This window comes from Octopus bimaculoides, chromosome 14 (assembly GCF_001194135.2).
Source record: "Octopus bimaculoides isolate UCB-OBI-ISO-001 chromosome 14, ASM119413v2, whole genome shotgun sequence".
Taxonomy (NCBI): domain Eukaryota; kingdom Metazoa; phylum Mollusca; class Cephalopoda; order Octopoda; family Octopodidae; genus Octopus; species Octopus bimaculoides.
In genome coordinates this window covers 57,967,209-57,984,053 of record NC_068994.1, presented here as the reverse complement: position 1 = coordinate 57,984,053, position 16,845 = coordinate 57,967,209, and the positions used below count along the sequence as shown (strand labels likewise).

Here is a 16,845-nt window from a genome sequence, read left to right as displayed (position 1 = left end):
ATATATATATATATATATATATATATATATATATATATATATGTGTGTATTGTATGTATGCATATTATACACACACACATATATTACATACACAAATAGATAAATAGGAAGAGAGAGCGGCAAAAGAACTTACCAACATCATAGGCCATAAAGTCTAAAGAATAGCATTTGGCACCGGAATTCACAGAAGCCTCATTGTGGGTGTTGCCGCCAAATGTCAGCATGAAACCTTCAGTTGTAAGAATGGCCGAGTGGAGGAAGCGGGGTGAATCACTGCTCCGTAACACTTGCCTACACATGCAAAAAAAAAAAAAGAAACAAGCTATAAATAAAACCATCATTATCTTTGCAAGAGGTTATATAGTAAGGACTTGTCATAATAGGGGTCAATTCAATCAACCAACATATTTCAAACAACATATTTACAGCAGAGTCAAATCTAGTAATCGTTTTAGCCATCACAACCAATGGCCAATCTGGAATGGATCTAAAGAATCAGTAGAACCGGTAGAGCAACAGAGGAACTGCTTTGTCATATTCAGTTGTGTCTCTGTATGTACTGAGTTCAAACCCTAATGAAGTCAACACTGCCTTTTGTTCTTCCAAAAAGTTTTAAAAAATAAAAAAAACATAGCATATAAGTACAGGAATCAGCACATTTGGTAATTCCTTCGTCTCGAATGTGAGGCTTTGTGCCAAAGTCGGCAATTGTTATTCATCATCATGTAACGTCCACTTTCCATGCTGGCATGAGTTGGATGGTTTGGCTGAAAACTGGTAAACCAGGGGCTGCACCTGCTTTGACAAGGTTTCTATGGCTGGATGCCCTTCCTGACGCCAACCACTCCAAGAGAGTAGTGGATGTTTTTTACATGCTACTGGCATTGGTGCCAATGACCAGACACTTGGCTCGACAGGTCTACACAAGCACAGGATGTCACCAAAGGTTTCGGTCATCTGTCACTGCCTCCATGAGGCCCAACACTTGAACGGTGCTTTATATGTGCCACCGACACGGGTGCCAGTCAGACGGCATTGGCACTGGCCATAACTACGATTTCACTCAGGTCAAGACATTCGAGCGTGGTTGTTGCCAGTGCCGCCGGACTGGCTTCCATGCAGGTAGCACGTAAAAAGCACCTTTTGAGCATGGTCGTTGCAAGAATTGCCTGACTGGCTCTCAATCTGGTGGCACGTAAAAGCACCCGCTACACTCTAGGAGTGGTTGGCATTAGGAAGGGCATCCAGCTGTAGAAACTCTGCCAGATCAGATTGGAGCCTGGTGCAGCCTTCTGGCTCGCTAGTCCTCAGTCAAACTGTCCAACCCATGCCAGCATGGAAAGTGGACGTCAAACGACGATGATGATGATGATGTAAAACATAGAAAATGCTTATAGATAAGTATACATGTGTATATATATGAATTCACGTGAATGAATATATGCAAGGAGGTATACATACCAATATCGTGTTTTGGGTTTATATGAATAAAGTTTATCTGTGATGTGATTAGTTGCCGAACTAACAGAATGGTAGCCGCCGTAGACGTAGATCAACTGCCTATTCTTATCATAAACACTCGAGTGCCAACAAGTATTCTTCACTATTGCTCCAGACGTTTCTGGTATAAACCAGCTTTTGTTGCCTGCAAAGTACAGAGAAACAATTATTTAGAAACGGTCAATGAATAACCAACAGAATGCAGCCATGACCCATAGACTTGTAGGAGTGAGATTGTGAGTGAGTGTATATAGTCAAGAGAGAGGAAGAAGAAAAAATTTACAAACAACAAAAAAGTGAGGTGGAAAAGCTGAAAGAAACTGACCAAAGTAGAATTCCTGAATGCAATGCAGATAGCCATAAATGGGACTGTGACCGAAGAAAACATGCATCACATCATCAACAACATGAGCTGTGTGGCCAGACACAGCCAGCTGGTAGCTCTCCCATGTTGAATTTTTCAGTAGAGTCCAAACTTCCTGTCCCAGGTCAAACATCCAGAATTCATTGGAGATGTTGTTGCCAACCACACCTCCATACATGTACAGCTGGTTCTGGAAGATTGAGGAAAGCATCAATAATGACAGACAGACAGATGTGGTGTAAGTGTGCATGAGCGTAAGAATATGCTTGTGTTTGAGTAAATATACACGTGTAGAAGTGTATCCATGAATGAGCAAGTGCATGCTTGAATGTGCATACACAAAGACAATATCACTAAAATTAAGAACAACCAGCCTGACATTGTTATATAAAATTACAAAATAAGAGCCAGCTCTGTGGTTACTCAATGATGCAGAAGTCATTTAACCCAACTGATTTCTCTGACATAATTTCTTTGTTATTTATGACTTAGAAAAGGAAGTTTAGAATCAACAAACTTTTTGCGGGGCATTTAAAACTGGTGTGAAGAAGAGAACCTAGTTCGGTGCTAAACCTAGCAACAGATAAGTCTAGCACCCAAGAATAGGAATATCCAATGAGCTAACACACAATTTTCATTTAGCCAGGTTTAACCCACAAGGTTTTCATTGAACAGAGGCTGTAGTAGAAAACACTTGCTCAAGGAGTTATGCAATGGGATCACACTCAGAATCACAGGGCTATGAATGTGCCCTGGGGAGTTGGGTCCTTGATAAAATGTGCAAGAGATCATTTTGTGGTGCACTGTATGAAAATAATTTTACTTGAAATCTAGAAAAATTTCTGATTCTAGAGTTGTGTAACAGGAAAATATTAAATTCAGACTGGACATTATAAATCTGGTAGTTAGAGTTGAAATATTCTGCCAGGGGTTATAAACAGAAGACACCAACCCAAGATGCTCCAAACCTGAAACCACATAGTCACAAAGTAAAATTCTTGACCAAGCAGCCAAAATTGCACCTATGTATGTGGATGTGTGTGTGTATGTATGTGTGTGTGTGTGTGAGAGAGAGAGAGAGAGAGAATGAGGGTGTACGTGAGTGGGTGTATAGCTGTACTTGTATAGAAATTAAAGCCATCAGAGTGAAACTGAACTTACCTCATGAAGTACAAGTGAGTGTCCATGACGTGAACTCGGAGTGGGATTTCTTGAGTCAGGAGTGCTTGCAGGTGGATAAAACATTGTCCATTTTTCCTCTGTTAAATTGAAGCTGAAGTAAAAATTTGAGAAAAAAAAATTCTCTCAGAATATTTTAATCAATATACAATATAAAAATAATGATTCCCTGCTTCTTATTGATGTGTCTACATTACATAGATGAGAGTTAGATGACACATTGTACTTGCCATCATCATCATCTCAAACATCTGCTTTTCCCTGCATGCATGGTTTGGACAGAGTCTATTGAGGCAGATTTTCTACAGTCAGACGCCCTTCCTGTCCCCCGACCCTTACCTTGTTTCCAAGCAAGGTAAGATTTCAAAGGTCAAACATGTTTTCACAGAATACTGAAAAAAAAATGTTTGTTTTGTTATTTGGCTGTGTGGTAAGAAGCTTGCTTCCCAACCACATGGTTCCAAGTTCAGTCCCACTGCATGCACCTTATGCAAGTGTCTTCTACTATAGCCTTGGGTCAACTAAAGCTTTGTGAGTGAATTTTGGTAGATGGAAACTGAAAGAAACCCGTTGTGTGTGTGTGTGTTTATGCCGTACATTCTGTAAAGTGGTTGGCACTAGGATGGGTATCTAGCTGTAGAAACCATGTGACAGCAGACAATAGAGCCTAGTGCAGCTCTCCAGCCTTGCCAGCCCCTGCCAAACCGTCCAACCCATACCTGCATGGAAAACAGACGTTAAATAGTGATGAGGAGGAATTAAAGAAAGTCTGAAAAGAAGTTGGCAGGAACGTAACAGAAGCAAATTCCAAACATCCGGTCTTCAGGGATAATAATAAAATTATTTATTTGAAATAGTTATGAAATTTCTTTCTGAAAGAACTTGGTTTGAATGTCTGTGCTAAAGTGCAGACTCAACTCATCTGGTCGAAGATAAAGAAACACTTCACTGGTATTATGCGGTACGTGAAAAAGGCGGCAAGCTAGCAGAATCGTTAACATGCCAGGTGAAATGCTTTGCAGTATTTCACACATCGCTACATTCTGAGTTCAATTTCTGCCAAGGTCAACTTTACTTTTCGGGGTCAATAAATTAAGTACCAGTGAAACACTGAGGTCAATGTAATCGACTAGTCCCCCTCCCCCCAAATTTCAGGCCTTGCGCCAATAGTAGAAAGGATTATGTGGTACATGAAAGGATTATCCCGTCATTGTTGTACTTCTACAGTTTGTATGTCTAGAAGTGGGGATGATGTGGGTTGCAATGGTGTGTAAATGTTTAAATTACTTACACAGACATCAGCATGGTATCTTCTTCAAAACTGTAACCTCCCACAACCCATACTGTGTCATTGACCTTAGCCACTTGATGAGATGCTCGGCCACTTATCTGCTTTTCTGGTGGTAATCGTGTCCACAGATCATTGCCATCTTTCCGACTACAATCATTACCTGAAAATAACGACAAAAAAATCTTGAGAATATCAAACGAAGACAGTGGACAGAACTGTGAGGTGTTTGGATGCCACGTGATGGTCAGTTTAGTACAAGTGACAGTAAGAGGACAGCAGAAGTAGAATCAACTACATACAGGACACAAGACAAGGTAAGACACAGGATTATAAGGAAACTCAGAAAGAAAATGAAAGACACAACAAGATGAAGATACAACATAAGGATGAAAGTCGACAAGAGAGAAGACATAAAGATACAAGAAGATGGAAAACACAAGAAGACAACCAAAGACATACTAAATGGAAGCCACTGACAGAAAAATAAGAGGACAAAGAGCGAAGAAGTCTAAAATGTTTTCCTCACCAATATATCCTGTATCACATTCACACTGATCGTTCCAGCAATTTCCGTGGTTGGAGCAATTATTTGGACAGAGTTCAATCTCACAGCCATCGCCCACATAACCCTTCTGACACCGGCACACATAATTTTCACAAAGGCCATGACCTGAACACTTTAATGGACAGCCACCAACTCTGAAAACAAAGAGAAACTGGAGTTCAAACAAGATTAAATGATATTCATACCTCTTTCAATAAGTTGGTATGATACGAAGTGATAGCTTACCTTGACCTTAACAATTAAGTCATCCCATAAATAATGCACGTTTTTATACTTCTTATATTTTTCAAAATTGAGATAAAGTTTTTTAATCTGAAATATACTCTCCTTCATTTTCTACAATGTTCTTCCATCTAACTGGTAGACTTGCAAGGCCCCTCTTCCAAAATTCACTTGTCCGTGATGAAAAATACTCCTCCAGTATTGTTCTGACCTCATCTACAGAATTCTTATTTTTTCTGCCCAAATGATTTTGAAGACTGCAGAATAAATGATAATCAGATGGGGGTATTGTCCAGCAAATATAGTGGGTGGGGCATCATTTCCCATTCAAACAGCTCCAGTCTTCGGAATGTCATCCTCACTGTATGTGGCCGAGCATTATCCTGATGGAAGAACACCTTTTGTCTTGAAACCAAAAATAGTTATTTTCTGATGGCACGGCAGTGTTGATGAATGGTTGAATGACCAAATCCAAGCTTCTCTGCTAATTTCTCAACAGTTACGATGGGATTTTGTCCCACCAGGACATCCTCATCAAGCTCTACAGATCTTCCATGGCAAGGCTTATCTTCTAGGCCGTAGTTTCCAGCTCGGAATTTCTGGAACCACCATTGACACTGGCTTACGCTTACTATCCAATCCCCATATACTGCATTAATATTCCTCGCACTTTCCTTTGCATTATTGAACTCATAAAGCAAAATATGCTGAATATGCTCCTTTGTCACTTTCATTATAGCTTTGAAAACATAACTGTTAAAATCGAACTGCACTCTTCAAAACTTGCACTAAGAATAAGTATCCTTCTTCACCTTAACTTGTATCCCACTAAATCTCTCCACTCCAACAGCACCATTTTCCCAAGATTCCAACTTACAACTGTTCAAAACTAAACAAGTTCATGGCCACTTCTCACCCCAGCTCCATCTTTCTTTCACCAAAGGTCAAGGCCACTGAATGTCCACCACATTAATATCATCAATCTAGGGATGAGCTAAAAAGGTTACGATGATTGAGCATCTTTTGCATCAATCATATCAATCAAGGAGTGAACTGCAGAGGACATGGTCACTGCCCAGCCTCATACCACTATCTTTTATCTTTTACTTGTTTCAGTCATTAGACTGTGGCCATACTGGAGTACTGCCTTGAAGAATTTCAGTTGAACAAAATCAACCCCCAGCACTTATTTTTTTTTTTTTAAACCTGGAACTTATTGTATTGGTCTCTTTTGCTGAACTGCTAAGTTATAAGGGTGTAAACACACAAACATCAGATGTCCAGTGGTGACATGTGACAAACACAGCCACAAAGACACAAACACACATGTCGGGCTTCTTTCAGTTTCCGTCCACCAAATCCACACAAGGGGTTTGGTCAGTCCATGACTATTTTAGGAAACATTTGCCAAGGTACCAAGCTGTGAACCTGGAACCAAGTGGTTGGGAAGTAAACTTTTTACCTTACTGCCATACCTGGAAAAAAAAAATCTTCCAGTAAAACAACTATAAAACAGCAACAACAAAATTGGTTTGTCCTTCCGGCATCTTAATTATGCAAGGGTTGGTAAAAACGGGACAGTCAGCAGAAATGTATTTAATCATTACACAGAGCGGGGCTGACCTTGCCTTCAATAAAAATAAAACTATTTGTCAGCCAACACTTACCTGTAGCTTATGTTGAATCCAGACATGTTAAATGCTAAATCACTGAAAAACATCAGATATGCTGACCCTGATTTGGCTGTAATTTCTATGTTGGACTCTTCTTTGTTATCTTCAATGATGACCCCACTGAAATAAATAAATAATAATAATAATAACAATATTAATCTTTTCTACTATAGGCACAAGGCATGAAATTTGTTTTTCAGTGAGGAAGGCTTAGTTGATTACATGCACGTCAGTGTTCAAATGGTACTATTTCATCAACCTCAGCAGAATTTGAACTCAGAATGCAAAGATGGCTGTTACTTGGCATGCTAACAATTCTGCCAGCATGCTGCCAATGATAACATTAATGATTTCAAATTTCGGTACAAGGCCAGCAATTTTAGGGGAGTGGGTAAATCAATTATCAATTACATTGATCCCAATTGTCAACTGGTACTTATTTTCATTGACCCCAGAAGGTTGACGGGCAGAGTTCACCTTGGCGGAATTTGAACTCGGAACATAAAAAGGACAAATGAAATGCCCCTAAGCATTTTACATGGCATGCTAACAATTCTGCCAGCATGCCGACTAATAATAATCCTTTCTACTGTAGGCACAAGGTCTGAAATTTGGGGGAAGGGATTAAGTCAATTACATTGACCCCAGTGCATAACTGGTACTATTTAATTGACTCCGAAAGGATGAAAAGTGAAGTCGACCTCAGCAGAATCTACACCTTTATAATAATGACTTCTGATACTAGCACAAGGCCACAAACTTCAGGGTGCATATACTTGATTTAGCCCTTTAGCATTTAAACGGGCCACATCCCGTTTGATGTTTTATGTTAACACTGACCAGATCTGGCTTTTCACACCTATCCTATAATGTCATTCTAAAAACAAGCAATCACATTATTGAAATCTCAGAGATGAGAATGCATGATTAATTCAAAACAGTGTGAATAAATAAGCATTGCATTTGACAGAGTAATTTGAATGCTAAAGAATTAAAGACCTCAGTATTTTACTGGTACTTTAAAATTTTTACTTTACTGCTATTTTATTGATCTGCAGAGAATTAAAGGTAAAGTCCTCAACATCAAGGTTTAAACTTGGAAATATGAAGGTACATAAGTAATTCCCAAAAGGTAAATTTTTTTTTATTTTCCACTGCCCAACCCACAACAACAACTGAAATAATTGCTAGAGTCTCAGCAAGAATGGTTACCTGTAGGCTGCAAGGAGTGTGGAGAAAGCAGAATCCCCATCATAAATATAGAGGTGGTCCCATCCACATTCTGTGATGAAATGCAGCATTTGTATGTGAATTGGACGGCTGCTGTTTGTCGTGTTGGGGTTTATCAACCAGCTACATTTACAATTTTCAGAATAATTTGCAGGACCATCAGTAACGTAACCTGTCATGGATATGAGACTGAAATACAAGAACAACAAGATGAATAATTAATTTACAATAATAGCAATACTTGAACATACACATAAGCACCCAACAACCATCACCAAAATCCTTCAAACCCAACAATGAAAACTCAAGTGGGGGCCCTCTCAGTTGACTAATACCAAAGTAAGTAAAGAACTCACTGAGAAGTCAGTAGCAAAAAAAAAAAAAAAAAAAAAATGTAGTTTACCCTTGGCCTAAACTCTTAACGCCCAAGTGTACCTAACAACAGCAAGATCAATCTATAGTACCGAAAAGTAGTCTGTTCCTTGGGGAAATGCTGCCATGGCCCTGTATCCTACCTGGGAGAAAGCTTGCCATCCAAAAATCTAAAGATAATGCCAGTAATTTGAATTAATTAAAATACAGGAATAATAACAGGACAGTAGAGGCAACTCATATGACCTTGAGAAAGAAAGTAGACAGTGTTTTCTCAAACCAGAATGCTGGACTTGTGGTTTTGTATTTGAATAGTTTCTCCAAAGGCAGAACTTAGCAGTTCAGTAAAAGGAACCAATAGAATAAGTATTGGGCTTACAAAGAATAAGTCCTGGGGTCGATTTGTTTGACTAAATGCGGTGCTCCAGCATGGCCGCAGTCAAAATCACTGACACAAATAAAAGAATAAGGAATGAACAAGTAGGCTTCCAGAAATCACAACATTGTAGCAACCGGATACTTTTGTAGTGCACAACAAGAGCCAGCTTTCGGTAACAGCTTTTGTAGATTATATCAGGTCCTTGGGTGGTGCAGATAAGCTAACTGCTTGGAAGGTAGTATGGGAAACTGCACCACTACACATTCAAATGGGGCTGATAGAAATGCAGTGTAATGGGACATTAAAAGTAAAGTACGACTCTGTGGGTCCCGCCCAGTTCACTCGCTTCATACCTGAAGCAAAGCCCCAGCTCCGTTTACATGCAGTTTGAACACTGTCTTTGTCTGGAAGCACATGTCTGTGCAAGCAGCCGTTCTCTGTGATGAAGATGAATAGAACATCATATAGGATGTCGTCTCACAGATGACCATCGGCAATCCATCCTGAGAGTCTCAACAACATAGAACTTTGCCCCAAACATCAATGAACTCCTTGCCAAGATGCCAAGTTTGTAGCTCAGACAAAATTGTATAAAGAAAATTGAAAGTTTTGATTTATCATTTTAATTTTCACTGAAACACAAATTTTAAAATTATATTTTCTTCTTTTTTTTTTTGCAACAGGTTCTTATTTTAAATTTTTATAATTTTGACAGGAGATACTTTTATGCAGAGCAAAATGTTTTAAAGAATTTAAGGTAATTTATTTTTGGAATGAAATTATATACCATCTGTTTCAAGACATGTTCAAAAAGTTTTAGTCTGTTCAATAAATGTTTATCCTGTTCGGCCTGTGACGTAAGGTGTGCTTTGAGTTTTGGCCCCCTGTGTGATTGAGTTTGACACCCCTGGTGTAAAGGCTGAAACAGGGGCACAGAATAGACAGAATAACTGATGAAAATAGACAGAGGCTCTTCCTTTATACAGCATTGGCTTGGAGGAAGCAACAGCAACATAACTATACTACAATACACACCAGATCCTCACTAGCACATGGCATGTCACTGCACAACATGTCTTCACTACAACATGCCACCACACAAGTTGTTGTGCAGGACAGTACATGCAACTCACATGACCTTGAGAAAGAAAGTAGACAGTGTTTTCTCAAACCAGAATGCTGGACTTGTGGTTTTGTATTTGAATAGTTTCTCCAATTTGCCACAAGTTTACTGAAGCCTAACTAACACAACACGATCAAATGTATTTTTGAACATGCATGTGTGTGTGTGTATAAGTGTATAGATATAAAAATGCATATAGATAGGCATCATATTCAGTTCACTGTTGAGTGATTTCACATGGAACATCAAGCTGTGAGAACATCTGCTTTTCAACAATACATGCTGCAAGCAATTGATTTTAGCACAAACAACCACCAAGCTGAGAGAAAAGATCAGATTGGCAACTAGGAGCACAGAAGGAAGAAACAACTACAACAACAACAACAACAGCTATAAGATTGTGAGAGATAAGCTTATCATAAAACATTGCATTTTGTGTTCATTTGTCCCTTATAGTCCTCAACAGTTCAGAGTTCAGGTCGCACCACGGTCAAATTTACCCTCCATTGTCCCAAGGTCAAGAAAATACTCTCTATATAATACAGATCAGAAGTGCTAAGCAGTTTCTGTGTGCGAATATAAACTTGCTATCAATTCAAATATGCTTGAGGCATAGCTAATCCAATAAAAAACACCATTCACTGTATTTTGTGATGAAGAAAATTTCTCACTGTAGATAAATAGGTGTAAATATTACACCAAGACACTTCTAAGAGCAGCTCCCACCAGGTTGATGGATGCATACATTTTGGAGTAGTTAACTCCTCTTCAGCATTAGACACTGGAATTGACAAGAGACAGGTCTCTCTTAAATGACTTGGTGTATTTTCCCCTATTTGTCTACAGCAGTGGTACTCAACTGGAGTGCACATGGCCCTTAAGGGTCCACATAAGATTTTGTCACAGAAGTTTATGAACAATAAATTAGTTAATAGAGTTCTATATTTAAGAGATGAGGAATTATGTACTTTCTTTAGATTGGATGGATATTTGTCCTCATCTTGTTTGTTGTTATCACAATGTGGGCATATGGCGTAGTGGTTAAGAGCGCAGGCTACTAACAACAAGATTTCGAGTTCGATTCCAGGTAGTGACCTGAATAATAATAATAACAGCGAAAAATACCTTAAGAATGAGAACCCAGGTTCAAAATATCCCCCAAGACACCTGATGAAGGCTGGAGGGTATATCAGCCGAAACGTTGTGTTAACAACAAACAAGATGAGGACAAATATCTGTCAAATGTAAATAATGTGAATAAATTAGTTATACTTTTATACTTCTACAATACACATAAGATGTTAATTTTTTTTTTTTTGTATACAATTCCTAATAAAATTTAATTATAAAAATAGGATTTTCCTTTTTTGTTTTTTTTTTAACATGGAGGTCCAGTAGAGTAGAATGGGCATCAAAGGTGTCCACAAACAATAAATGTTTGAGAACCGCTGGTCTACAGCAAGAATTTTTCTCCATCACAAAATACAACGAATGGCTTTGTTTTAGGTTCGGATATGCCTCAAGCTTATTTGAACTGGTAATAAGTTTAAATTTATCTTTATATAATGTTGTGGAATCTTATCAACTAATCTCTTCCTCAACATATCTAAAAATCTGGCCTTGTGCTCTGGTTTAAAATAACTGCCACAACTACCATCATCATCAGCAGTATTTCTTTCCATGGGTCATACAACCCACTGGGCTGGCCCTTACCTCCTGGTTCTATAGCATCAATCAAAAGCGGTACAAACCTCCACATTGATTAGGACACTAATCTACATCATCATCATCATCATTTAGCATCCATTGTCCATGCTGGCATGGGTTGGACAGTTTGACCAGGGCTGGTAAGCTGGAAGGCTGCACCAGACTCCAGTCTGATTTGGCATGGTTTTCTACAGCTGGATGCAAGGTGCCACGCAGTGGGACTGAACCCGGAACCATGTGGTTGATAAGCAGGCTATTTCCCACACAGCCACTCCTGTGCCTAAGTCATGTTGGTAGAGGAGTCAACCCCAAGCTTTTCTGAATGCAAATTTTGGCTAGAATAATTTAACCTGTATGCTGGAACATAAGTAATTCCAGGCAATGAGGGAGCATACATGTTTGTCAAACTGATAAGAAATAACAGCCAAATCTCCCTTAATCCCAAGCATATGTCATAAATGATTCTGCAAGGCAGGCAATGGTGATAATTGTGAAGTCAATTATGAATAATTTATGAAACAATGGACAATAGATATTTTGTGTTTACCTACACATTTAGCAAATGTTATATTTAGCAATTATAATATTTGTTCCCCACCACCACCACCACCACCACCACCACCACCATCCTTCTACTTAAATATTGATAATAACAAGCAGAGTAAATAAGAGTGATTAACTTACTCTCAAGAGTATATCACATAAGAGTGAATAACAGGATTTTATCTTAGAGTGGTTTGAAGTATTCCAATTATTTTTCTACTTTTATGTGGTTAACTCTCTGACACATACATTACTCTGGCAAATGTAATGCTTATTTATGCACTTAGTTTTGAATTACATTATTTCCATTTGACGGATATTTGTCCTTGTTTGTTGTTAACACAGTGTTTCGGCTGATATACCCTCCAACCTTCATCAGGTGTCTTGGGGAAATTTCGAACCTGGGTTCTCATTCCTAAGGTATTTTTCGATGTTGTTGTTATTATTATAATTATTATTTAGATCATTGCTTGGAATTGAATTCAGAATCTTGGGGTTAGTAGCCTGTGCTCTTAACCACTACACCATATACCCAAGACACCTGATGAAGGCTGGAGGGTATATCAGCCGAAACGTTGTGTTAACAACAAACAAGATGAGGACAAATATCTGTCAAATGTAAATAATGTAAATAATTCTTCATCTCTTAAATATAAAACAGTTTTGAATTAATCCGGGATTATCTCATAGCTTCAAAATTTCAATGAATGTGGTAATTTATTTTTAGAATGACATTGTCGAGTATGTGACAGGCCAGATCTAGCAGACTTGAACATGAAACAAGTAGAATATTTTTGTTGGATTAAAAGGGTCAGTTTAACTGCTAAAGGGTTAATAGGAAATAATTTACTTTATAATCTCTTTTGAATGTTTCAGTCATCAGAACTGCGGTCATGCTGGGGCACCATGTGGCAGAGTTTTTAGTTGAACAAATTGACCCCAGCAATTTTTTTAAAGCCTGGTACTTACTCTGTCAGTCTCTTTTGTTGAACTACTAAGTTATGGGGATATAAATAAACTAACACCGGTTGGTCAAGCAGTAGTGGAGGACAAACACACACACACACACACACACACAACAGGCTTCTTTCAGTTTCCATCACGCAAATCCACTCACAAGGCTTTGGTTGACGCAACGCTGTAGTGGAAGACACTTACCCAAGGTGCCACACAATGGGACTGAACCCAGAACCTCTTACCACACAGCCATGCCTTAATAATATTCATAGTTTTAACTTGGCCATCTCTATTTTACCTGTTAAGAAAGCTCATTACACACAAAAACAAAGTACCGGGTTTCTTCAATTAAACCCTTCAAGCAGGGCTGTGGAGTCGGAGTTAGAAACAATTAATAGGTAGCTGGAGTTGGAGTCGGTAAAACTATACCGACTCTGATTCCGACTCACAATGTCTTTATTCGCCGACTCAAAGTACAAGTATAAGTATATGCTTTATGAGATATGTAGACCACAATCACTTAATTACATAAAGAGGAGTCAAAGTTGGAGTCAGAAGCAGAGTCAGAGGTGGCAATAGTACAAGAGTTGGAGTCAAAGTTTTTTGTTTCAACTGGACAGCCCTGCCTGCAATCAACAGCATCAAAAGTTGCTATGAATTCCACAAAGCAAATGATGGCTTGCTGCTGGTGACTCCAAATCTGTGAGATTTTTGGCAGGGCTGAGGCAACACAGAACAAATTCCCTCTTTGAGAAGAGTTTCGGAATGTTCACTTACCAATGCAGACACCAGCAAAGACAAATACCAACACAGATATCAATAGATATCAATAGATATCAATAGTAAATTAGAAAGAGATTTCAACACAGACACTAGCACAGGCAGATATTGCTGCAGATACAGCATAGAGAGATATCAATATTTACATATATCAAAGAAGATATGACATACAGCATATGTATTCAATAAACTATTAACAACAATATGTCTAAAGTTAAGGCCCCTGAGGACATCAGTGATGGGAGCAGGATGAAAAAGACACTAACTCTTGTAGTATTTAACAGAGCAAAAATGGTATGAAACAAGGAAATGAAAAGCAAAGTCATGTATTGTGTTGGTACATGCACTCCCATACACAAGCAATACACATGATTTATAGAAGAGTAATTTAATTAGAATAAGTTAATTGGGTAATCACATACTTTGGACACTGATAAAGATATATATATATATATATTCAATTAGTAGACCTGGTTCGTTTAAAACCGGTGAAGACACAATTAAAATAAAGGACATCATAAGCATCACCGTCATAGTTAATACACTGTATCTTCACAAACATACATAATTGAAGAAGACACACAAAGAGTGAGGGTAAAGGTCACATTTCTGTACAAACTGAACCAATCGAGAGACATTAGATAACTAAAACAACCAGTGAAATACATATAAGAGACAAAAGTGAGAAAGATTACGTGAAGATTTCAGAAAGCTAGAATTCAATAATGCAAATTGTAAAAGTCTGATGACAAAGGGTAATGAAACTGTGAGAGCCTTTTGGAATCAGTGACAGTCAAGGGGGTAAAGAAAACTGGTGAATGTGTATGGAATATGTATCAGTGGTGTGATGTTGTGAAGCTGTGAAGTTAGAGGACTTGTAGTGGCTGAAGAGACTGTATGGTGTATGTGTTGGTGATGTGAGTTTGTAATACAGCATTGCATGGCAACTCAAACCCTATTGTCCTAAAAAGTGAAGTCCACATTATATACATAAGAACACAGGGCGTTCATAATTCTTTTCTACTCTAGGCACAAGGCCTGAAATTTTTTTGGGGGGGAGGGGGCTAGTCGATTAGATCGACCCCAGTATGCAACTGGTGCTTAATTTATCAACCCCCCCCCCAAAAAAAGAATGAAAGGCAAAGTTGACCTTGGTGGAATTTGAACTCAGAACATGAAGATGGACGAAATGCCTCTAAGCATTTTGCATGGCACACTGATGACTCTGCCACTGATATTCGGCTCAAATTTGGACAGAAGGCCGGCAATTTCAGTGCTGAGAGAAACCCCAGTGTTCAACTGGTACTTATTCTATTGATCCTGCAAAAGGATGAAAGGCAGAGCCGACCTTGGCAGAATTTGAACTCAGTGCAGGAGTGGCTGTGTGGTAAGTAGCATCCTTATCAACTACATAGTTCCAGGTTCAGTCCCACTGTGTGGCACCTTGGGCAAGTGTCTTCTACTATAGTCTCAGGCCAACCAAAGCCTTGTGAGTGGATTTGATAGACGGAAACTGAAAGAAGCCTGTCCTATGTGTGTGTGTCTGTTTGTCCCCCCACCACCACTTGACAACCGATGCTGGTGTGTTTACATCCCTGTAACTTAGAGGTTCGGCAAAAGAGACCGATAGAATAAGTACTAGGCCTACAAAGAATAAGTTCTGGGGTCGATTTGTTCGACTAAAGGTGGTGCTCCAGCATGGCCGCAGTCAAGTGACTGAAACACCTCTCAGGATTTTGCTCAGCGTGCAGACAACTCTGTCAGCTTGCCACCTTAAATGGTATCAATGGTAATACTGGTGGTGGTGGTGGTGGTGGTTGTTATGACGATGACAGTGGTTAAAATGCTAATGGTTATTAGTGACAGGTGTATTTGTGGGAAAGAAGAGCAGGGATGTAGATCAGGGAAGAAGAGGTAGTCGTAATATGGTACTAACTCAAGTAGAACAGCAACACCACCAACAACAACAGTGGCTGTATAATAGCCATGGTGTCACTGAATCATGCTGTACAACATTACGAACAGCAGCAGTGATGGTGAGAGGGGAGTTTCATTTGACTCTGGTGAGAACTCTCACCTTCTTTGAAATGCAATGATAACATCCGATGTCACCACCACCCCCACCTCTACCACTACATTGCTCATCAAGAGGAGGAGGAGATGATGCACGGCAGCTGATGAGGATCACTGAAGATGAGGGGAGTTTCACGACAGTATTATTACAGCTTATAGACTCTGCTATTTCACAATATGATTCACACTGGCACCATCACCTGCACGTCCACATTTAGGGCAAAGACGGGGTTTCTATGGGATCGATCCAAATGCTAAAAATAGCAGCGAAATCTCATTAAAATCACACCACACTGACTTTAAAAAGGTGAGGAAAATACATTGGAGGATGTAGTACTAGATGTACAAAACAGAAAAAAAAAAAAGACAGACTAATCGTGGTTAGAACATTTTCGGTCATAGGTGGGACTGATCGCAGATGACCTGGGGTTGAACAACAAGAATGATGGTAATAAAAGGAAGTGTGGTTTCTAATGCAAATGTCATCCTTGAAAAGTGAGTTGCATGGTTAGTCAATTGGAAAACTAAGATTCGTATGGCTACCGGTTTCGTTTGTCATGAATGAAATGTAGAAAGCGTCCCTGATGATATACGAAACAAAAACAGGTGAGACAGAAGGGGACAAGGTACTCAAAGAGAGGAGTTTGTACGCAAACACACACACACATTCACACACTACAAACACGAGACACATTACTTAATTACGGAATATATTAGAGAGACACTAAGAGAGCGAGGAAAGAGATAGGATTATTTGCACAAATAAGAAAAAGGATTATGATAATGACAGTTATGACGATGTCGTCTGCGATTATAACAAAAACAACAACAATAATAATAATCCTCATAAATTCCACTAAAGTCGGTTCTTCGTACAATCGTACAGC

At 39.0% G+C, this 16,845-nt stretch overlaps 1 protein-coding gene across 1 annotated transcript in view; it reads right to left on the bottom strand.

Moving 5' to 3' along the window:
• LOC106868615 (attractin-like protein 1) overlaps nucleotides 1–16,845 on the bottom strand; it is an 82,747-nt gene that overhangs the window by 57,055 nt on the left and 8,847 nt on the right. Inside the window, exons 2-9 of the mRNA XM_052972611.1 lie at nucleotides 8,007–8,213; nucleotides 6,789–6,914; nucleotides 4,861–5,033; nucleotides 4,335–4,494; nucleotides 3,026–3,137; nucleotides 1,826–2,054; nucleotides 1,462–1,645; nucleotides 134–291 (exon numbers count right to left, since the gene is read on the bottom strand). Of these exons, the coding sequence (XP_052828571.1) occupies nucleotides 134–291; nucleotides 1,462–1,645; nucleotides 1,826–2,054; nucleotides 3,026–3,137; nucleotides 4,335–4,494; nucleotides 4,861–5,033; nucleotides 6,789–6,914; nucleotides 8,007–8,213 (1,349 nt within the window). The remainder of the gene's footprint in view (nucleotides 1–133; nucleotides 292–1,461; nucleotides 1,646–1,825; nucleotides 2,055–3,025; nucleotides 3,138–4,334; nucleotides 4,495–4,860; nucleotides 5,034–6,788; nucleotides 6,915–8,006; nucleotides 8,214–16,845) is intronic.